At 44.0% G+C, this 23,390-nt stretch overlaps 1 protein-coding gene across 2 annotated transcripts in view; it reads left to right on the forward strand.

Annotated features, from left to right (window-relative positions):
• PTEN (phosphatase and tensin homolog) overlaps positions 1-23,390 on the forward strand; it is a 231,178-nt gene that overhangs the window by 194,469 nt on the left and 13,319 nt on the right. Inside the window, exons 7-8 of one of the 2 annotated variants that reach the window (XM_085605587.1) lie at positions 481-659; positions 10,173-10,400. In XM_085605587.1, coding sequence (XP_085461713.1) covers positions 481-659; positions 10,173-10,400 — 407 coding nt within the window. The remainder of the gene's footprint in view (positions 1-480; positions 660-10,172; positions 10,401-23,390) is intronic. The other variant, XM_085605590.1, reaches the window with a different exon arrangement.

Below are 23,390 nucleotides of genomic sequence, written 5' to 3' on the forward strand. Positions count from 1 at the left end.
AGCTTTGTTGGTTTAATCTACTCTTTTTTCCAACCAAGTTTATTCACTGAAATGTTATGTTGCCTTAATTCTTGGTATCATATTTTATTGGCTTTTTCATTTAAAGCATCTAGGCAAGCAGATGTGTATACAAGTACAAAACAATCCTGCAAAGTCAGTGAGTTCGTCAAGAGATTCTGACCATTCAGAAGGGCATACTGAAATGGAACATATCCAGTATTGTGACATAAAGAACATTTCAGAATGAGACCAAGTATATCCGCTTTCCTCATTAACCAAACCGGTTGCACGCGACCAAATCTTAATTTAATTAATAAACTGGTGCTAAAAGCATATAATACAGAAAAATGTAGGATTTTACAGGTGATTAGCTTTTTCTAAGTAATAAAAAAAATCTGTTATCTGCTTTAATCAAACCTTGATTTTTAACATTTATGTAAAATACATTACCCATCATATGTACTGTATTGCATCATGCAGATCCCCAGTTTGTAGTCTACCAGCTAAAAGTGAAGATTTACACCTCACCTGTTGGGCCAACAAGACGCGAAGACCGCTACATGCACTTTGAGTTCCCTCAGCCTTTGCCAGTATGCGGTGATATCAAAGTGGAGTTCTTCCACAAGCAAAGAACGATAATGAAAAAGGTATGTGTAAAGGTATGTACTTGTAATTTAAGCAGATGCTGGATGATGTTGTGTATCCTACTTGTATGACATACTGAATGTATTTCAAGTGGCTCCATTACTATTCGTTAACATTTCTGCTAATGTTGTGCAGATCGGAATTATTTATATTTAATATATAGCCACACGCCCAAGCAAACTGCATATTGATGCTGAAGGAATCTACAACGAATGTTAAAACCATGCTGGCAATTTCTTTGTCTTGGTGCTAAATACGACTCTCTGAATGAAAGGAAAGTATCTATATTTATGAATAATGCATTTTGATATTGTAGCCTTTGGTAATTTAAATCTGGTCTCTTACCAACACATTGTTCAGCTGGGCTTCCCAGAACTGACTGTAGTAGACCTTGCTGTCTTCTTGATTGCTACTCTGCCTTTGTGGTGAAGCAGAGGGGTTGTACCCATTTTGCCTATGTAGGTGTGCAATTCTGCATATTTGCATGGTAGGCTAATACTTCAGTATATAACTTTCTGGTGGATAATTCTTTCTGCAGATTTCTGGCCGTTAGAATATCGCCTGGCCCAAGACTCAATCTGGATTATCCAAAGCAATTGCTCTTCTGTGCTGGTAGGTGGTGATGTCTGACTCTGCAGCGACCTTAATCTGTCCCAGAAGTGAAGATGCAGAGCTTCGTAAAGGTGCCACTCCTACCCACTGATGTTAGTTACTTTAGTTCCATGCCCTTTGCGTGAATCTGGAGATCCTCACCCAACTTCATCAATTGTACCGATGCAAAATTTCAACAATAGACTGTGTACCAGAGAAAATGCCTGTAATCCACTTCCCTTTCATGCAACACCCACCCTCCAGGACAATATTTGCAGTGAATGCAGGAGGTGTTCTCAGATTTACGCAGTGTTTGAAGTACCTAATTACTGGTCACATTTTGAAGTCCAGGGACGGACTGCGGCTCCAGCACTCTTCACCTGCACGGGCCGCTGCTGGGGACAGATGAACCCAAAGGTGCTAAGGGTGCAGGAAGCAAAACTTTACATCGTGGAACATAGGAAGAGTCTTGAATAATCCCATTCCAATTCACTGACCCATTCCTGCTCTGAACCACATGGCCATTCCCTGGGCAAGTACTGATCTTGACTGGAGTCTTCCGATAAGTCTGAATTCACATCACATCATAAGCGCTAGAAAGCCGAACAGCCTGTTTCCTCATCTTGCCACTTCAGAACAGATGAGAATTTGTGCAGTAGACCTTCTAAGGGCCGACTCCACTGGCGATTTCAACTCTGAGCCCATGCTTAGGTTGGGCCCGATGTGCCAGAATTCCCTGGACCTTCAACCCAGCAGAACATAGATGCTTTTTAAGAGGCCCTGCTGCAAACCTTAAAGTGAATGCGTTCCCTCTCGGGAGTGCCTTTTGTCCATACGCAGGTGTGGGGGACGCAAGTTGCACTTCTACTCAGGGGTACTTCCCTGACACCAACGTTTATCTCTGGTTCTTCTCTTGCTCCTTACTGATGCCTGTCCACAGTTCAACTTTGGCCATTTTGGTCCCACCACACTGGCGACGACGTGGACTACTGCGATGCCCATTCTGGATCCAATCATGACTGATTCCCTGATGTGTAGCCGAAGTGCTGCCTCCAACTGCCAGTGCAATAGGAGGCTTGGACTTTGTTCAGCTTTGATCCACCCTTCAGGGAGTTCAGAACATACCACACAATGATGACGACCGTGAGAAGGCTGATAAATTGTTTCTTCTACTGATTCTACCTTGTACATGGACTTACAAAATGCTGGTAGGATGAACGCGTCTCCTGAGCTTGAATCTCCAACAGGTCTGCTCACAGAGGAAAGTGCCTCCTTTGCAGCGGTTGTCAGTATGACAGCTGAAGTACTTGATTTACATCTAGCTATAGTTGAAACAAAAGCAAACCTGTTGATGGTCCTGCCACATTGAGACCCTTGCTGCCTTTTAATGAGACCTTAATGCCTACTTAAAAGGACTTATTCTCGGCTCCTCCATTCAGTAGTCTGAGTGAAAGAATTGTGTTTGACAATCCCATTACTCCTTCAGGGCTGGGTACTGATTAGTCATAGAAAAGCTCGCGCACGGTTTTGAACCCTGCAGACGTTCAGGCATGGTTAATGGACATACCATATCGATCGTCCAGATTCTTGGAAGAAAAAAACTGATGTGTCACTGGAAAGTTTTAAAGACAGTTGCATTATGATCTGTTCCTTAGGCTTGCTTTCTGTGACCCACCAGTTTCACTAGCATAGTAAAAGCGGGTCTAGCTAATCTAAAACAGTAGCCCTCCCTACCATTTCAGCAGCTGGCTAAGGGTTTTGCAGCTCCAGAAGATGTGGTGGTTACCGGGGTCGCAAACTTTAGCATCCTTCAACATCCATCTTTCACCTCCTCCTCATCCACTGCAGCCGCTCCCATGCAGATTTGATTTCCCCTTGCAGGCAGGACCATGCATAGTAGATAGGGAAAAAGGTTACATTTTTTCCTACCAGGCTGTTAATGACTTCTGATCGAAGGTACTTCAAATTTTTGAAAACTGTATGCCTACCAGTCCCCCCCCCCCCCACCCCAATTTCAACCACTACCACACCCCACCACCCCTTGTATCCTGCACATTACTATTCAAGTTTCAGGAAATCATGCCACCATTCATTGGCAGGAAGTCAATTTGCTGTTGGCCATGTGGCCTATCGAGGGCATACCATAATCAGAAAAGGATGAGGGGTTGCTACCTCTGTACTTTCTGGCGCCCAAGAACAAAAGCGGTCTGGCAGGTCCTGTAGTCTCATGGATGCTATCTTTGGGTCCTGTTGTGTCCGGAGTATTTGACATCTGCTGCCCTTCTGTTGATGGTCCAGTAGGTAGAGGATACATGTATTCTTGTACTTCAGCGAATGTCTGCTCAAGAAGGGCCTGTCACAGGCAGTCGCAGTTAGTCTTCGAATGGCTATTGCCTTTCTTTAATCCCTGGATATTCCATCACCAAATGGAAGTCCAGTATGACGCCTACACAGACGATTCCCTTTGTAGGGGGCGTCGTAGAAACAAGGGCATTGAAAGCTTACCACTTTTGCAACAATCACAGGACATTCGGCATATGATCCCAATTTTTTCGACTCAATCGTGGGTCATGGTGAGATTTGTTCTGAGGGATCTTGGACTGTGGATCCCATACATCCCTCTACTCCCCCCAGGCTTTCTGGTAGATGCAGGCCTTGAAGGAGAACCTCTGTTTTCAGTGGGTGCAACACTGTGGCTGTCTGACAACAGCCACGTCTCAATGTAGACAGCCCAGGACTTTTGGTGGTGGTAAGTGGACCCCAACTTCTCGGGCAGCAGGCCGTAGTGACTGATGCATCCTCTTTAGGTTGGGGCAATCACCAGGGGGAGGTGGAATTAAGCGGTCTGTGGTCATCAGTGGAACATAGACTCCATAATCCCCTCCTGTGTGTTATACCATACAGTTGTGAAAGCCTTCTCCCATCCATCAAGGAAAAGTCTGTTAATGTCCTGATGGACAACACAATTGCCATTGCGATATTGCAACAAGAAGAGCGGTTTAGGGCTTTGGATTTTGTGCCAGAAGATACAGTGACTTAGGAGATGGCTGACATATCAGAGTATCTCCATGGTTTCCAATTGTCAGGTGGGTTCTTGGAATGCCAGGGCAAACATGCTCAGACGGCCTCAAGTGAAACTCCACAAATACCGTCTTCATCCCAAAGTGGTCCAGGACAGCTGTGTGATCTGACTTGACCTTTTTGTGACTGCTGAGAACGTGCAGTCAAGTTTACCGCACACAGAAGTTCCCTCAGACTCCTAGGGGACCCATTTTGCATGCAGTGGAGCACAGGATTTCTATATGTGCTTCCACCACTTGACCTTCTTGCCTTTTGTTCTGAGGAATGTTGGAATTGTCTGTCTCAAAGCCCTGAATTGGGCCAGGACAATATTGTTCCCTGACCCGTTGAGCCAGTGCATTTACTCTGTGATCTGTCGGCCTCCCTGGGAGGACCCCAACAGGGGCGGGGCTTGTACCAGAATCTTCAATCTGTCCCTCCTTGTGTGGCGATTGAGTGGTGACAGCTGAGCAGTTTCGACTTAATTTTTGAAGTAGTGTTTTGCTTGTGGCTAGAGGCCCCTTGACTTATTCCAGCGGTTATGGGCATTTGGTGAAATGTATTCTCTGGGGAAGAGACCATCCTCTTGATTTCCCTACAAGCCAAAGTATCAGATGTTCGGTTTGTGATATCTTTTGTCCATTTCCAGCAAAGCAATGTGGTGGCAAATTGGAACTTTGAACACGATTTTGCTTTCTGCCCAAGCTTATCCAAATACTTCTCCAGATACTGGCCTTATATCTACCCCCGGCCCGGCCACTGAGGAAAGTGTCTCCTTCGGTGTTACGCGGAGACTGGTAGAAGAACTAGATGTACAACTCCTACCATAGAGGTGAAGACTAAAGTTCAGACATAGGTACTCCAGCATGGTTAGGTGCCTACAGGACCCCAGTGACCATTTAATGAACCCCTCATGAACACCCTTTTGGGCACTTGAGCAAAACTGTGTTCGGGACCACCAATTAATAGACAGGCCGCTCAGCACTATACTTTTACACAAAAACCTCTTCCAGATAGGTTGGTGATACAAGCATCCACCAGTAAAGTTAATTCCAGTTCTTTCCCCATCACCCCACATGATCTTGAGTCTATTAGAATAGAGACATTAGGCATACCTTCTTTTCCACCACAAGTCTTTCTTTGCAATCAGTGAACACTAGCTGCCTCTCAGGTCAGTACTCCTCTACCCTGTGGGACATGGTGTACCAAGCCTTTCTAGCAGCTGGGGACAACCTCTTGGCATGCTTGACCCAAACTATGCAAGATAGCTATAAAGCAGTTAAACTTGTATTTTGCTCCAGCATGGACACGAACGGCTGCATGGAGTGGGCAATGGGTACGAGTCTGGCATTCGGTGCCACACCTGGGTCTGCATGTTTTTCCGGCATGTCCTAGCATCTCAGATCGTCATGCTGTTTGATGGCTCTTCCCTTTTTGGCGAGAAACCATACTCTGTCTCGGAATGTATTCAAGAAAGCCAGGCCACACATGTTCCTTGGGTCTGTTTGCCCCATCCAGGCAGTTTCATCAGCAATGTTTCCCCTTTTTGTCTAGGTTAGGGGTTTCCTATACTGCTGACCTGAGACCCACCGCTAGCCCCACAAGTCTCCCAGCCCTTTCATGGCCAAGGCCATAACGTGCAAAGAAAGCTGCTCAGGACATCATCGAAGACCTCACCCTTCCAGCAGCTGCAAAACCAAGCCACCTTAGTGTGTCCTTTCTGGACACAGCCACTGTCAGAGGCAGGATATGAGGATACCCTTCAAGGCTTGCAAGCCATCACTTCAGACACCCAGGTACTCCAAATTGTATAACAGGGCTATGCCTTGAAATTTCTATCCACCCAGTCACACCTTCTACCTATATCAGGGCGGCTGACTGAGGAGCTCCTGCTGTCTTGCAGCAGGAATGTTACAGGCACTTTTGACTGAAGGGGCCATAGCTGGAGTTCAGAAGTTGGAGCTGGGGGTTACATTTGCTACTCCTTGGAGCCCAAGGAGAACTGAGGCCTTCGTTCTATTTTAGATCTCTACTATCTCAATGCCTTTCTGTGAAAGAACAAAGATGCTCATTCTTGCTCTGGTCCTGTCTGCCTTAGACTTCTGGATGGTGGCATTGAACCTACTTACTTCCATATTACTGTCTTGCAGGCCCACAGGCGCAACCTGTGGTTCACTATTTGCCACAAGCATTTTCAGTTTGCAGTGCTCCCCTTCGGCTTCAACAGTGCCCCTCGTGTGTCTGGAAAGTGATTGTGTGGTCTAAACACACCTTCAGAGGTTGGGGTATCAGTCTTTTTCTATTTAGACATTGCCTGTTAACACCTGCAGATGGTGGCAAACCTCCAAAGGTCGTTAGGGTTTATTATCAAGGTGACGAAGTCACACCTGATTCCTTTGCAAATTATCCCTTTCATCGAAGCCATTTTGGATACTGTCTGGCTTCATACCTCTCCCACGGAGGCGAGAGTCCAGGACACTTTGGCTATGATCTTGATGCTTCAGCCTCTGTTCTGAATGTCAGTTCAGATGACTGAGGCTGTTGGGATTGTTGGTATCCTGCTGATGAAACACATCAGATGCCATATGTTGCCTCTGCAGTGTGATTTGAAGTCCCAGGTTTTACAGAGTATGGGAAATCTGTTGGATCATATCCAAATTTCAGAGGCAACTGCAAAGGATTTGCAGTGGTGGCTGCTGTATCGTGACTTGGTCAGTAGCAGTCTCCTCTCCTTACCCCACCCAAGTTTGACAGTAGTCATGGATGCATCACTTATGTGTTGCAGGAGGCACACTGGAAGTGGTTGAGATCAGAGGCCTCTAGTCTCCGGGAGAAACTCACTCTACATCAGTTTGTTGACGTTAAGGGTGTGTCACTTGATGTTGAAGGCCTTCCTGCCCACCATACAATCACCACCCCTGCCATGTCATAGTACAATAAGCAGGACGGGCTGGGTTTTGGGTCCTGTGTCAGGAGCTCTAGGCCTCTAGAAGTGGCTAGACCTCCAGGAAGTTTCTTTGGTGGTGAACCATTTTGCTGGGGTAGCTAAATACCAGGACAGACCAACTCAGCTGCCGAAGCATAGCAGACCATGAATGGCAGATACACACAGAGGTGGCGCTGAGCATCTGCCGTCAGTGGGTAGACCCCTGACTCGATCTTTTTTCCACCACCGAGAACACAAATACCAACACTTCTGCTTGTTGGAAGTTCTAAAAAATAATCTCTCGGAGACTCATTCTTCCTAGACTGGACTTCGAGACACCTGTTTGCCTTCCGTCAGCTGCCTCTACATCCCAGAAATCTGAAGACAAGTAATGACTGGACCCAAAGTCATTCTAGTGGCTCCAGATTGGGCTGGGAGAGCCTGGTACCTGTAACTCCTGGGCATGAGCATCTGTCCTCTGATAAAACTGCCACTACAGGAGAATCTTTTGTTGCAACTGCAGGGCAGGGACCTATGACCTGGTCTGTGCAATCTATATTTCTATGCTTGGAGATTGAGCGGTGGCATTTGACCTTTCTCTTGAGGTCGATGTCTTCTTGGTGACGAGGCGCTCCTTCACAAAATCTGTGTTCTCCAGTTGGTGGGACACATTTGTGGCTTAGTGCTGCTCCCACTAATTTAACCCACTGCAAGCTAAGTTGTCTGACCATTTGTTGTTGGTTTTGTCCCTGCCTGTACTGCTTTAATGTTTCTGAATCTAGTCTGATGCCTGGATAATATACACAAGGTGAGGGATATGCATTCAGATGGGAGTATCCACCAGAAAAATCATTATTGAAGGTAAGTAACTTGTTTATGGTGCTTCAGAACAGAGCATTTTCAGTGATGTTGTATATTACTCCGCATTTTGTTACAACCTCTATTCAAAGATGAGCAGGAAACAGGTTAAGGGGTGGAAGTTGCCCATATCGCTGTTAAATCTAGGATGTAGATGTCATTTAAAATATGAAAAGTTACAAAATATTTCTAGTGGTCACGCTTGATAGGCAATTGCCGTTTCTCATGTTTTAAAGGTGGTCGACTGTCACACTATTTCCATAGACACCTTGTGGGAAGAGTGAATGTGTGATATTGCCATACTTGGCAGTAAAAACTGTTGCAATAAGTTTCCTCATCGGAATCTTGTCACGTTGCATACCTAGCCCGTCACTCTTGGGTTTTGCTTAATAAAGGGTAATCTTTCCACTCTATTCTCTTGCTGTGCAACTGCATTCCTCTTAGGTTCAAGATCGCAACCTCATCTACAAGCAGAGGAGTATCACAGCCTCCTCCTTAGAACCAAATGTGACTGTAGCTTCACCGCTCCTAGTTGGGCCACATACTCTCGTCAAGAATTGTCAAATTTTCTTGGGTTACACCTTCACTGCCTCTTCTTTGTGGACCCTGCAACCCTTATAGAGGTGGATTCAGAATTTCTTGGATTGCACTCTTTGGTGGACCCTGTGGCCTATTAACTGAAGTGTCTATGGATCAGAGGCAAACTATAATGCGCATAGCTTCCTTTCTCCATCTAGGCATATATGGTATACTCTTACACTGGTTACTTGAACACGTGTACTTGCACTGACTCGACATACACCAACACTAGTTTTAGGCCTCATCTGCAGGACATTCTTTTTCCCCCTAGACACCCGGGTTAAATTTTCAATTTCATGAATTCCATTCGTCCCAGAACCAGTAGCCAAAGATGAGTTTGCTGCCTCGGAAAAGCCCAGGCCAGATTGCAAAGAGAAGACAACAGGCAAACCCACACCATGCACCTGGTGATGGGTGAAGAACAGTATACACCTTTTCCACTCTAATCTCTACTCTTTCTGAAGCTACATGCTCCATTATATCATGCCAGCCGTTAAACGTTTCTCTGCCTCATAAAACAGCAGCATCTTTCCTGAAGTCTTTCTTAAAATGGTTATTCAGCATTATCTAAAATTATTAAAATCTGCAGAATAGTCTTAATTAAGAAATGGTATAGCTGCACCGTGACCACCTCATCAAAAGCTTTCAAAAAAGGTAATTGCAGTTTTTAGAGAAGGGTATCCGACCAATATTGACAGTAGCATGCCTTGCATGCCAAATTTGCACAATGAATTTCTATTAGCTTGAGCTCTGCAAAATTTATAATGACGCTCTGTATGAATGCTGCTTGGTGTTTTGAGTGAGTTGAACATCTGGCACCTTTTTAGTTAGCTTATCCAGTTTTTACATTTTTTGTGGTTCTGAGTAGTATTTCAGTGCTTTCTCCAAGCCAAAACGTGTTTTAAGACCGCATTGAGGTTTTTTTAGGTGGTCCTAATTTCGGGAAAAAAACTCCATTCTTGGGTTCTAGATGAAATACTTTTATTTCCAAGGAGGTTCTTTTAAAATCATATCCCTTTGAACACAGCGGTAACTTCAGATTTTGTTTGTACGTGGGAAATATTTTTGTTCTTTTCTTAACTAGTTTGGTTTATAAAAATAACTAGCTGCACAACATGGTAACATATTTTTTGGGGAAAGCTTCAGATTGGCACTGCCTTCACATTCAGTCTCTGCTTTGGGATTGCTTTTCATAACTGGCCACCATAAGTTAGTTATGTTACGGGCAAGCAGTCAAAAGGGCTCGCTTATAAGCATTGTAAGGTCTACAAATTTGATACCTCACTGCTTAGTGGTTTTTTAAAGGGGTTATCATGGCCCTTCAAGCTAGTATTTTACCATGTGATTACCAGTAAGCTATTTTAGATTTGAAGCATGTTTTTATGGTAAGTATCATTGTGTGTGTGTGTCGTATTTCTACTAAATGGGCTGTTTGATAATGTACTAATTTGCGTAAACAAGGTGTTGCATAGAAGACGAGTTACCAACACCTATGTTTTTGTCTTTCATTTAGGAAAAAATGTTTCACTTTTGGATAAACACGTTCTTTGTACCAGGACCCGATGAAAGCTCAGGAAGAGTAGAAAATGGAACTTTACACAGAGATCAGGAACTTGATAGTATATGCAGCGCGGATCATCCAGATAACGACAAGGACTATCTTATCCATACGTTATCAAAATATGATCTGGACAAGGCAAATAAAGACAAGGCCAACAGACTTTTCTCTCCAAACTTCAAGGTTTGTTAATATTTCTAGTAAAAAGACAAACCGTATGAACCAAAGAAGTATGCTCCTGCCTTTCTCTTATACTGAACTACGACATACTAGTTCTCATCTGGTTTAACATTATTTTATTGTTTTTTATTTTATTTTGAAAGTTTTATATAGCGCAAACAAGACCCTTGCGGGTATGAGAGCGCTTTACAAGGTAAGTATCTTGGGTACATAGGTACAAGGTAAATAACAAAGTTCAGTGCTAGTCAATGATAGTGTGAGCACCCTATCGTAGATGCATAGGTATGTGGTACATAGCAAAACGTTCCATGTATATCAAGCATAATATAGATACAATATCTAGGATACCTGGATGGACAGTAGACATTATATGGTTCCATGTAGAACATTTGTTGGGTCGCATAACAGTAGTCCCTGCTCAAGTGAATTTAGCCATGAGAAGCGATTTCACTTCTTTTTTGAAAGATGCAGTAGAGGGATTAAGTCTAGTTTCTGGGGGTAGGGCATTCCAAATTCTGTGCGCCATCCCTGAAAAGGTTTGGTTGTATTTTTTCTTCTTGTTGAATCTTTGTGGTTTCAGTAAAAGGTTTTTAGCACTTCTTGAAGATCTGACCCCAAATGAGGGCGCCTGTTTCTGTGCCAGATAGCTGGGTGCGTTGTGATAAATGACTTTGTCTCATACATGCTATTTTCAGATGAATTCTGGCTTCAAAAGGTAACCAATTAAGGGATTTTAGGTCAGGGGATATGTGGGAGCTCCTTTTGGAGCCAGTGATAAGTCTCGCTGCGGCATTGATTGAGGCTCTTAGAGGGGCCGTTGCAGCTCTGGGTAGGCCGCAGAGAGACACTCCTGTATACCACTCTTGGGATGACTAGAGCTTGTACTGCCAGCTTGAAGTCCTTTTCAGGCAGGAAAGGTTTCAGTTTTCCCAAAGTATTTATCTGAAAGTTTGCTCCTTTTGTTGCGTTGCTGATGTGTTTCTGCATATTGAGGTTTCTGTCCAGTGTTATTCCCAACGATTTCGCTGAGTCAACGATGAGAGGTTGGCAGTTGAGTGCAGTAAGGTGTTTGATCCAGTCTTGCACTATGGGTACTTTGGCGGGAGGAGCGATTAGGAGGAATTCAGTTTTAAGGGCATTCATTTTTAGATGGTTATCTGCCAGCCTGGTCTGAGTTTTTCCGAGAGTTGTGTTGAGCGATTTGATGTCTTCTAGGGTGTGGATCTTAAGGTATAGTTGTGTGTCGTCAGCGTACATGTGATATTGAACGTTAGACGAGTAGAGAATTTTAGTGAGTGGTTCCACGAATAGATTGAACCGTGTCAGAGATGGAGAAGATCCTTGTGGGACTCCTAAGGTGACTGGGACGGGTTTGGACAGGGAGTGGTTGACCTTGAATTGTTGCGATCTATTTTGAAGGAACGAAGTAAACCAGTTTAGATCTGATCCAGATAATCCCATTCTGTGTTGCAGAAGGTCTATCAGGTTATTGTGTTTGACTGTATCAAAGGCTGAGGAAAGGTCTAGCAAGATGAGTAAGCAGGTTCCGTTCTGCTATAGGATTTGTAGAGGATCGTCAGTTATATGGGTCATGGCTGATTCAGTGCTGTGACCTGCACGGAAAACTGATTGGTATTTGTTTAGGTTGAAATGGCCTACATGTCTTAACAACTGGAGGTGTACACATTTTTCTAAGAGTTTGGCCAGGGTAGGGATGTTGGATATAGTCCGGTAATTGTTTAAGTCCGCAGGGTCAGCCGTAGGTTTCTTTAGAATGGGGGATACCTGCCCGGCTTTGAGGGTGACAAGGATGCATCCTTGGCGTAAAGAGTTATTTATGATCTTGGTCCAGAGAGGCAGCAACAGTGGGGTGAAGTCTTTTACGAAGTTTACTTGCACAGGGTCAGTGAAGTGATTGGCAGGGTTCAGGGCAATAAGCATTTCGAGAATAGATTCTTCGTTGTAGGTATTAAAGGATGACCAAGATGCATAATTTTTTAGGTCGAACTTTGAGTTTCGATGTGGGGCATTTAGAAGGGATGGTGAGGGGTTCGTATATGAGACAGTGTGTGATTAGATCGTTGAGAAGGTCCTTTATGCTATCGGTCTTCTGAGTGAAGAAGAAAGCAAATTCTTCACAGTTTGGTCGTGGGCCTAAGTTATCTTGGGGGCGGTGAGGTGCATCCTTAGATTGAGTTTTGATTAACTCAAAGTTTTTGGGGACAATTTTTTTGCCTGGTCTAATTAGTGGCTGAAGAAGTCTGCTTTAGTGCGCTTGATCTTTCTGTAGTAAGCAGTTCTCTTCTTTCTTAGTATCTTGAAGTGGTTGGCGGATGGAGCTGACCTCCATCTGCTTTCAGCTATTCTTAGGATCGTCTGTCCTCGTTGAGTCTTCCATCGTCCCAAGGCTTAGAATCTTTTGTGGAGACTCTCTCTTTAGTTGAAGGGGGGGGGGGGCTACCTCATTTAGTATCATGTTCATGGAATTGAAGTAGTGGTTGGTGAGAACATGAACATCGGTTATCCCTTCAGGGGGAAGAAGTAAGTTGGAGCTGGAAGTTGTGATTGTTAGGATTAATGTTTTTCAGATCCCTCTTCCATACTTTAGGTGTTGTGGGTTGAGCTGAATTAAGTTTCACTGTTTCCTTGATGAAGAAGGTGATATGATGATCAGACCAATCACATGGATAGATCGTATCTAGCTGGATGGAATCAACTTTAGAGATTACTAAATCAACGATTGATCCTTTGTCGTGTGTCGAGCTGTTGGAATTTTGGGTGAGGTTGAGGTCAGAGAGGAAGTTTTTGAGGCTATTGACTACTGCATCATTGGGGTCATTCCAGTGGAGATTGAGGTCTCCGAGAAATATTTGGGTATTGTGATGTCCGGCATTAGTAGAGACTATGTCCATGAAATGTTCGGTAAAGGTGAGGTTATCCCCTGGTGGATGATAGAGGGTGTGTAGAGAGCATACTGGTTTGCCATTGCTAGTGATGTCGAGGCATATGTATTCACAAGAAGGGAATACAGGAGATGGGGATCTGTTTACCGGTGTATGCAAGCGATACCACCCCGTCTTAACAATTCTGGCCAGTCTGATGATGTCAGTTTGGGTGTACGAGTATGTCAGTGATGGATGTAGAGGATTCCTTTAACCAAGTTTCAGTTAAAATTAGCAAATCTGGTTCTTGTGTGAGAATGAGGTCAGCTATGTCTGCTGCGTGTCTTGAGGTCGATCTACAATTTACTAGTATACACTTAAGACGGGGCGTGATGTGGGATGTATTGGGTTCCTGAATGAGGGGAACTTGTCTAAGGTTGTTTTCGATGCCTCTAGAGTTGTTTAGTGTGCTTGTGAGTAGGGGGTTGGGGGTATAGTTGGGATTAGAGCCATTTTGGGTGGGTTATCTGGAGGCATAGTGTTGTGATTCCGGTGTGAGGGCTCATAGGAATGGAGTAGAGAGAGTAAATCTTTCTCCGATAGCGGATTAGTCCAGCGGATTGGGCGTGTTGATTTATTGTGAAGAGGAACTGATTTCCACCTGGGGGTCAAAAATTTCGAGGTGACTAATGAGGGGGTCAAGTGAAAGTTTGATTTGGTCTGTCGTGCCAATCTAGTGTTCCAGTGTTGGCTCAGAAGAACCTCAGATAAAGCTTGTAGTTCTTCTTTGATTTGCTGTAACGAGAATATGATCTCGTCAAGTTTAGGGTCTGGTGAGGGTGGAAGCAGGATTGGTGGATGTATTATAGGTGTGGGAGGTGTGCTTGCATCCCGTGGGTGGCAAGAGGGAGGCACATCTTCTAGGTTGTTATGGGGTGTCCTATCTGGTTCCCTGTCCAGATCGGGGAGGGATGGACTTGAATGGGGAGTGGATATAGGAGGCGTTTGGGTGTGCGGTGGGGATGTGGTCGTGGATGTGATGGTATTTTAGGAGGCAAAGCATTAATGTGAAAAATGCACCAAAAGAGCATTTTTTCTTGGTAGGAATGTCATTTTTTTAGGTATTGCAATGCCTGTTTATCCATATGCTGCTCATACAAAACAGACGCTGCAATTTGCATTTGTGTGATCTTTTAAAGTAACATGTCACTGCTTTTAATCAGTCTTTTGCTTAGGTGTTATTGGCATCATGGTGATAGACTATTGCTTGTCCTCCTAAAGCTGCACGCATTTTAGTCCTTTTCCTGTTTGAGTCTATGTATGCTTAGTCCTCATCTTACTTCCTTGTCTTTAGTTTTGTCCTGGGAATGCTGACAAGCTCTCACTAACCATGCAAGCGGGTTTGCTTAGCTTTTACAGCATTTTCTGCCATGTTCCCACTTTGTAAAATGCCCCTCTTGAGCAGTTTTTTCAAAATCGTTTTCACAAATGTACAGGCAAATTAATGTGTGCACAACAAACCTCTCACACGGTTTCTCAAAAGGACCCTGAAAAAACTTACCTGTAAGCTATTAAAAATGAGTGAATTAAAGAATGGAGAGGAGCACAATGATTATCCAGATTAGACTCTGAGATGAATGTGGAGTATATTCTTTTTATGATGTGGCTTGACAGCCCAGCTCTCGCCAGACAATTATGCGAGTATCTCCAGGAAGAGGGACTGTGGCTCCACCCACATGTTGGGAGCCAGGAGTTCATGTTGTGAGTGGGCCAAAGTTGTGTGCTTCCACAGAAAAGTGCTTGCTCTCCACACAGCTGTGATCATTTTGTGGATTTATCCAGCTTCCTAAGCATAAGGTGTAAGGGGCTCACACGTTTCATTGCAATGCTGTTAAAGGGTTTTAGATAACTAGATAATTTATGGTGTTTCTCTGGCAAAAGCACCGATAGGAGAGTGGTTGTTATTAATGTGCATGGGTTTTTACCTCTGCCTTAACAGTTTATTTGTAAGACAGACCTATTGACATTGCCAATGCTCGTTTTAATATATTTAGCTCGATTTCATTAGTGATTTAGAAAAATAAAAGCATACTTTCAAGTAGCGTGATTAGACAAGCAGGGTGTTGTAAATTGTACACTAAACCGGTCCTACAGCAGTGAAAATCTTGAGAGGAAAATTTTGGAACCCCACATACCCCTTCTCAGTAGAGCCTTCAACAGGCTTGAGGTCGTTGCTTCTATTTGACCCCAACCAGGGTGAAGTTTATTCTGAAAAGACCATGTTTATTTCTGCAAGTTTGATCCTCCCTTGAGTAGAAATACTTTAAAAACTGCTACCAGCGAAATGAGTGAATTATTGAATGTGGGCAAATAAAATCTTTATGTACCTCGTTGTCCCTGTTTTTTGCCCTTTTAACCACCACATCCAATTTATTCTTAGGTTCTTTAGATAAACCTGTCATCTGTAAAGATCTAGGCTTATAGTAATTTTGTAAGCCTGAATCTTTTCTTATTTCACATGCTGTGCATTTTTCTGCCATCTAGTGGGTGGGTCCAGAGCGCTCGTCTTGTAGTCTTTGTTCCCTGTTTGTTGGGCGTCAACTTCTTCCATTATTTGGTGCTAAGTCCTGCCTTCCCTTGACGTCAGACACCTGCCCCGGAAGCCTCTGCACGTGGTCGTCCTCTTCAGATTCTTTCTTTCACCGTTGGGACTGGAAGCATTGCTGAAAGCTTTCCATTTGTTGAAGCAAAGAAGAAGGAAAACAAAGTATGGTCGAGTAAAAATCAAAGCTTTGGAGGGAAAATATAATCTCAATAGAAGGAACGGATTCCCCGATTACCACCGAAAGACAATGAAGTAAGTGGAACACGCAGATGGCTGAAGGAGTCGAGGGAAAAGGCTCGGATGTTGACAAGGAGGCAGTCGTTGAGCGGAACATAAGAGCAAAAGAAAAGCACGGGCAGGTAACACTGGAAAGATGGGGACAAGCGTGCTGTGAACTTCAGACTCTAGAGCCCAAAAGACTCCCTTGGCAGCGAAAATACTGCAGACGAAAGTCTATGCCCCACACCAAAGACACTGCAGGAGATTGATCCTCAAGAAAGACTCCTTTGTCGAAAGGCTATCAAAGTTGGTCAAAATTTAAGAAGACTGCAGTTGAGGCACTGGTAGCCAATGCTTCAAAGCCGCAGAGGGCAGCAGAGGCATATGGAGCCCAGTGGAGAAAGTCAGTCGTGTTTTCTCCTATAAGATACTCCTACCCTCACAAAGTCAGTTCTTGCCAATGCCCGAGCATTTTGAACCAGGGTAGAGAAGCATTTAAAGAACCTGCAACATGCAAGTCAGTGTTATCCAGAGTAGAAAAGAGATACAAACATTCCTCAATGGACCCTGCATACATTTGGGGCAGTGCATTGGTGGACTCCATCATGACCATTGCCAGGGAAGAGCAAATGTGCCAACTACTTCTGGGCCACCCCGGATAAAGAAAGCAAAAGAATGGAAATGGTGGGAAGAAAGTTTGAGAGGGGAGTAGATACGCAATGATGAATCACAAATTCCAATGCTCTGCTTAGCAGGTATGCCGACCAACACTGGGAGAAGATGACAGAATTAATGAAGCACCTGCCAGAGCAGCTCCAGAAGAGGAAGAGTTCCCTTATGAAAGATGGGAAGTATATATCGCAAACGTTCTTTAAAATCTGCACTGAACGCCGCGGACATAGCGAGTAGACGACTGATGGCAAAGGCAACCTTAATGAGACACACTTAGCTGCGAGTTTCCGGCTTCAAAAATGAGGTTCAGGCCAACATTATAACACTCCTTTCAACAGGACACACCTATTTGGAGGTGCAGTAAATGACACTGCAACAAATAAGGACAGCAACACAGCAAAGTCAATGGCAGGCCCTGCAGTTAAGAGGAGAGGACCGCAGAGGAGAGGTTCCACCCCCACTAAGAAAAGAGGATCCTTCCAAGCTGTGATAACTCAACAGACCTTTCAACATACAAGTCATGCACAAACACAGACACAACAGTGGCAGTACCAAGTGCCACAGACAGCCATTTTGCATGCAGGCAAGTGAGAGGCAGAGGGCAGCTGCCAAGAGGGGGTAGCAGTAGCAAGCAAGAGATATACAAAACCAGAGCCACTGCCTACACACAAAACCATTGGAGGAACAGTAGGAGCCTTCCTTCAGGAGTGGGAGAGGTCACTTCAGACAAGTGAATACTCAACATCATCCAAAACGGCCAAAATGGAGTCTAAAGAAAAGCACCCATGCGATCCAAGGAAAATGCTTTTTTCGCCAAGATGTGGAAGGATTGCTACAAAAGCGAACAATACAGAAAGTACCACTGAAGGAGACCAACCAGGGAAAACTTTTCAACATATATCCTGTTACCAATATTAGACAAATGGCTACTGCTCATACTAGACCTACACTTCCTAAACAAGTTCATAAAAATTGAGGTTCAACATGACAACCCTACAAGAGGTTATTCCCCAACTCCAGTAGGGGAAATTACGTGGCAACCATAGACCTTAAAGATGCCTATCTATACACTCCAAGGAACCACAGACACAAGATGTTTCTACTCTTTGTAATACACCATTTGTACCTCAGATTCAGGGTACTGCCTTTTTTAATTAAATCAGCACCCAGGATATTCACAAAGTGCTTAATGGTCTTAGAGACTAGGGTTCTTCATACACACGTAAAAATAATCGCCCAATCCAGAACAAGAGAAGCTCTTCTTGGGAGCAAAAATTAATACAGCGCAAACTAGGCCATTCCCATGTGAAAAGGGGGTACTGGCAGTTGCACAAGAAGCTCACCACTACCGGAAAGGTAATTTCGGACAGTGGGGGACTGTGGGGAAGTTACAGGGAATGATTCTCTTGCGCGCTACTAATAACGTTTGTGAGGCAACACGAGACCGATCGAGTAATGGATCCAGAAGCAATGGTCACAGGCAACAGGGAGTTTGGACGATCAAGTGGTTATCGTGCAGAGTGGAGGAGGAAGTGATGTGGTGGAACAGGACGAACATAACAGTAGAACAACCTTTAATGCTACCAACTCGAACAGTAACCATCCCCACGGTCGCCTCACACTTTGGATGGGGATGGGCATAATCGAGAAGTCTGGAAATCAGAAGAAGCAGTACAACACATAAACATGCTGGAACGAAGGACGGTGTTCCTAGTCTTAAAAGCCTTTCAGAAGCAGTTATGGTAAAAATACATACATGTTCAGACGGACAACACAACAACCATGTTCTACCTCAACAGGCAGGGAAGGAGACCAGAACCTTCACCCAAACAAAACTAGCATAGGAAATATGGAGGTGAGCCATTCAGAGACTTCTAACCATAACATCAATACATATCCCTGGGTTAGACCACATAGAAGCAGACAAACTGAGCAGACAAGCATCCGCCTCATGCGAGTGGAAGCTGAACCCAGCATTGATCAAACAGATGTTCCAGAGATGGGGGACACCAGAAATTGTTTGCAACACCAGAAAACGCAAAATGACAGTTCTTCGAATCAGACACCCACACAGCCATTCCTTAGGGAATGTGCTGTCAATAGACTGGTCAAGGAAATTTGCATATGCTTTTCCCCCAATCCCACTAGTGCTTAACAAGTGAAGATAATCACAGATGGGCCCCCCAGAGAAAGCAATCCTCCGCTAGGGAAGAAGATGGACAACAAGAAAATGCTACACAGCCAAATAGGAAAGATACACAAGATGGTTCCTGAGATCTGGCCTTTTTCAAGATAGGACACCAGATACTACTGTCATGAGAACTCGCACACTTGCTAGACAGCAGCCTAATCTACGCATCACTAAAGGTAATTCTGACAGCGATAGTGGCCGGTACATATGGATACATAGGAAGAAGCTTCTTCACTATGCCAGTGGTCAAACGGTTTCTAGAAGGGGCAAAAGGATAGATCCACCAACCCCCCATCTGAAACTTAAACATGGTACTTACTCAACTTATGACGGAACCATTTGAACCACTACACGGATCAACCCTAAAGTTAATCACACTCCAGACTGCTTCACGACATCGCTTCAAAGGGTGATCGAGCTGCAAGCACTCGCCATACAAGAGCCATACCTGCAATTACACAGGGACTGGGTAGTCGTGAGGACCAACCCAGGCTTCCAGTGAAAGGGCATATTTCACTTTCCCATAAACAAAACAATCCAAATACTGAGATTTGTTTCAAGATCCAAAGACTCAGGCAGAAAGAGCACTACATACAATGGGTGATAATGTACTACCCGGAGAGAACAAAACCAATCCAAAAAGGGAAATCATTGTTTGTATCATTTGCAGACAATAAACCAGCTATCAAGAACACTATCAAAAGGTTGATAACTCGGGCAAATGAAATGTCCCACAATAAAAGCTGCCATACAGCTAGTCCATAAACCTAGAGCGCACTCAACAAGAAAGAAGGGAGCTACTTTAGCTTTCCTTGCAAATATCCCGATTATTGGCATATGTATAGCGGCCACATGGTAATCAGTCAGCACAGTCACAAAACACTACTGCATCGATGACTAGGTGAACAGAGAAGCGCAGGTGGGGCAGAGTATGGAAACATTTATTTGCAAGCTTAGACTCTTCTCCAACCCATCCACCACAGTGAAAAAACTGCTACAAAATCTATGCACAGCATGTGAATCCAGAAAAGATTCATGCTGGGAAACGAAATGATTAATTTTCCAGTAGGCATAGTTTTGCAACTTGAAGAATTTTCTAGATTCACATGCAACCCTCCTGCCTTCCCAGGAAATGTGGTGAGGCAATGTAAACAAGGACACAGAAAAAATGCAAATTGGGAGGAAGCCTACGGCACATTAAAGTGGACAAATCATTGTGAGAAAAAAGAATCTGAAGATAGCGAGACCACGCACAGCGGCTTCTGGGACAGTTGTCTGATGTCAAGAGAAGGCTGGACTTAGCAGCAAATGTTGGAAACAGTCAACTCCCATCAAAGAATAAAAGGAAAACGGACTCGCGCAAAACGAGAGCTCTGGATCCAACCACTAGATGGCGCATGTGAATCCAGAAAATTCTTCACGCTGCAAAACTACCCCTACCAGAAGGTAACTATCTTGTTCCGGTATCGTCGATGATGGACATAATACCTCGGAATGGGCAGTAAGCACAGCATCCGTACCAATCGTTTGTCTGCCTCATTTCAAATTCAGCCATAGTATCAGACTGTGGCATTAGGATTCATGCATTTCCCTATTAGAAATTAAAATTTTAAGAACATCTCTTAGAATATCATTGCTGTCTAGTAGTTTTAGTACAAGTTAAACTGGCAGCACTCGTCGTTTGTCAGTTTTAGATATTTAGTTCTTTCTGACTTCCGAGGGCAAACCCATTTATACTCAGTTTGTATGGCTGTGTAGTTAAGTGTGGCTCTTCATCTTTCAGCTTGGTCATCTAGTAGGCTGCAGGTTCTGAGCTGAGATTAAATTAACTGTTGATGATAGTTGCTCAACTGAATCCTAGCAAGCACTCATCCCACAATTTGAGTGTGATTTAAAAACATTGGTCAACCCCACCGTGGGTCTCTTGAGCCCATGTACCGTTGATAATTTATGCATTACTTTACCTTATTTACTTTATCGAGAGCGCAAATTGGCATGTGTCCTCTGCTTATTCATTCTATCGTAAAACTATGATTCCAATTTTTCAGATTACAGTGGGTTACATTATTGGCGTTATCGAAAAAAGTATTCTCTTTCTTGGATTGTTTATATGTGCTATTTTACAGAGTCTTTTGACTTATGTCATATACTTATGTTATGAATTATTGGTGCAAAACCAAGTCTTGCTTTGTGTTGAATGAATGGATGTATTTCTCTGGGAGGTGCAGGTTATTTAGGGTTTGAAAAATAGTCATAGCCCTTTGTAATTACCAATCAGTCGAGGTTTGGTAAAGCCAGCTACTCACCTGTGAGGGTCTCAAAGCACTGGGAGGAGGTTGGGAGGAGAAACGGCTTAGTGATGGGGTCATTTGAAGAGCCAGGTCTTGAGGTCCTTCCTGAACTGGGGTAGCGTGACAGTCTAAGTTGGAGGGATATCGTGTTCCAGGTCTTGGCAGTGAGGAAGGAGAAGGACTTTTCCCAGTTCTGTACTTGCAGATCCATGGGACGTTGGTCAGGGTGAGCTGAGTAGAGGTGTCTTTTGGGTGCGTGGAAGGAGATGCGGCCGCTCTGGTATGGTGGTCCGGCATTGTGGAGGGTCTTGTAAGCGTAAGTGAGGAGTTTGAAGGTTATTCTTCTGTCTGCGGGGAGCCAGTGAAATTCACTGAGGTGTTGAGTGATGTGGCTGTGTCGGGAGGTCGAGGATCAGTCTGTCTGCAGCATTCTGGAGCTTGCAGTGGTTTCTCTGGGTAGCGCCGGTGTAGAGCGTTGCTGTAGTAGTCTACTGCTGATGAGCACGTGAGTGACTGTCTTTCTGGATTCGGTGGGGATCCATCTGAAGGTTTTTTGCAGCAGGTGGATGGTATTGAAACAGGCCGAGGATACGAATTTGATCTGGCAGTCCATAGTGAGCGATGCATCTAGTATGATGCTGAGGTTTTGTGCGTGGTCCGTCGGGGTGGGCGAAGTTCCTATTAATTATATTTGATTTATGCTTGGCAGGACACCTCAGGGAAGAATTATGGCGATTCTAATAATTGATGTCTTAACTCAACGCTCATGAGGAAATAAGGGAATGTCTATCCCTAAATATCCCTTTGCGGAGGGGGAAAGTAGTGATGATCCACATAGGCAAATATAGCCCCATTGTATGTAAGGAATTAGTGTGATTTGGTCAGACTATCGAAGCCCACATCTTCTAGATCTGGGTGTTTCTCAAGGTAAACCTGTTTATCACCAACTGGAATGTGAAATGCCCTTGTCTTCTCTCCTGGATGCAAGAAGCAGGGCTGTTCTAGGCATCTCATTCATTATCAGATTTACAATACAGGTTCTCCACTTCCATGAATTTTACTACACATTATTGTTGGTGCATGCTTTTCATTTTTAAAATTTTTATAAACCTTTCTGCGAGGAGGAAAAAAATAAAATACTTATTTCTTCTGATGGATGCTACAAACTGCAGCTTACTCATCTTTAGGATATTCCCAGGTGCCAGACTGTATCTGGCTTTGCAATAATAATTGAGTTGCATGCAGCGAGTTGGCAATGTTCACAATGATCTTGCACTTTTCAGAATTGATAACAAAAGCCATATGAAGGTGCCATCCCTACGCGCTGACATTAGTTCCTTTTTTTCCGCACCCTTCAATGTATATCCAGAGCTCCAATCCCAACTTTGTCATTTCTACTGATTCCTTAACTGCAAGTGAACAGTGTGTCTTCCACCCACCCCCATTGGTTTTAAACCTGACAGCACTCCAAAAAGCACATGTCAGACACTGATCGTCACTTTGTAAGTTTGAGGCGACTGGGTTCCAGTTACAACTCAAAGTTGTGCGTCAAATGCTCCCTGATGCACTGAAGGCGATCAGATAGCAGGAAGTGAAACTCTTTGTCACAGAACACAAGATGGTCACGCTCAAAACAATACTTCCGCTCCCAAGTCACTGGGCCAATTCCACTCCAGATTGCAGGGCTGATCCTGCTCTTAATCCCAGTCTTCAAGTAAGTCCGTCCAAGTCACACCATAAGCGTAAAGAGGCCAAAGAGATCAAAGATGACCCGAGGACCACCCGACACCCTTGTACTAAAAAACAGGATTATTGAGCTTCTCGAGCGAGCCCCAGGAAAATTACATTGGGCAACAAACTTTTCTATAAACTTTAAATGTGTATATACTTTGTCACAGGATTACATTTGTTCTGCAATGGGTGTTGGTTCTGTGTGCAGTTCTCCTAAACCCTTGGTCATTTTCACGTTCTATAAAAGTCTTTTAATGAATAAATTTAAAAAAATCTTTAGTGCCTGGGGTTTTCCACCAGTGAACCAATGTCCCATCTGACACCATTGTAAGCGATTCTCTTCATAGGGGCAGTAAGAGACGCAGTGGCGCTCAAAGCCTTTCCTCCCATTCAATGAGCTCA

This window comes from Triturus cristatus, chromosome 1_2 (genome assembly GCF_964204655.1).
Source record: "Triturus cristatus chromosome 1_2, aTriCri1.1, whole genome shotgun sequence".
Classification (NCBI taxonomy): Eukaryota; Metazoa; Chordata; class Amphibia; order Caudata; family Salamandridae; genus Triturus; species Triturus cristatus.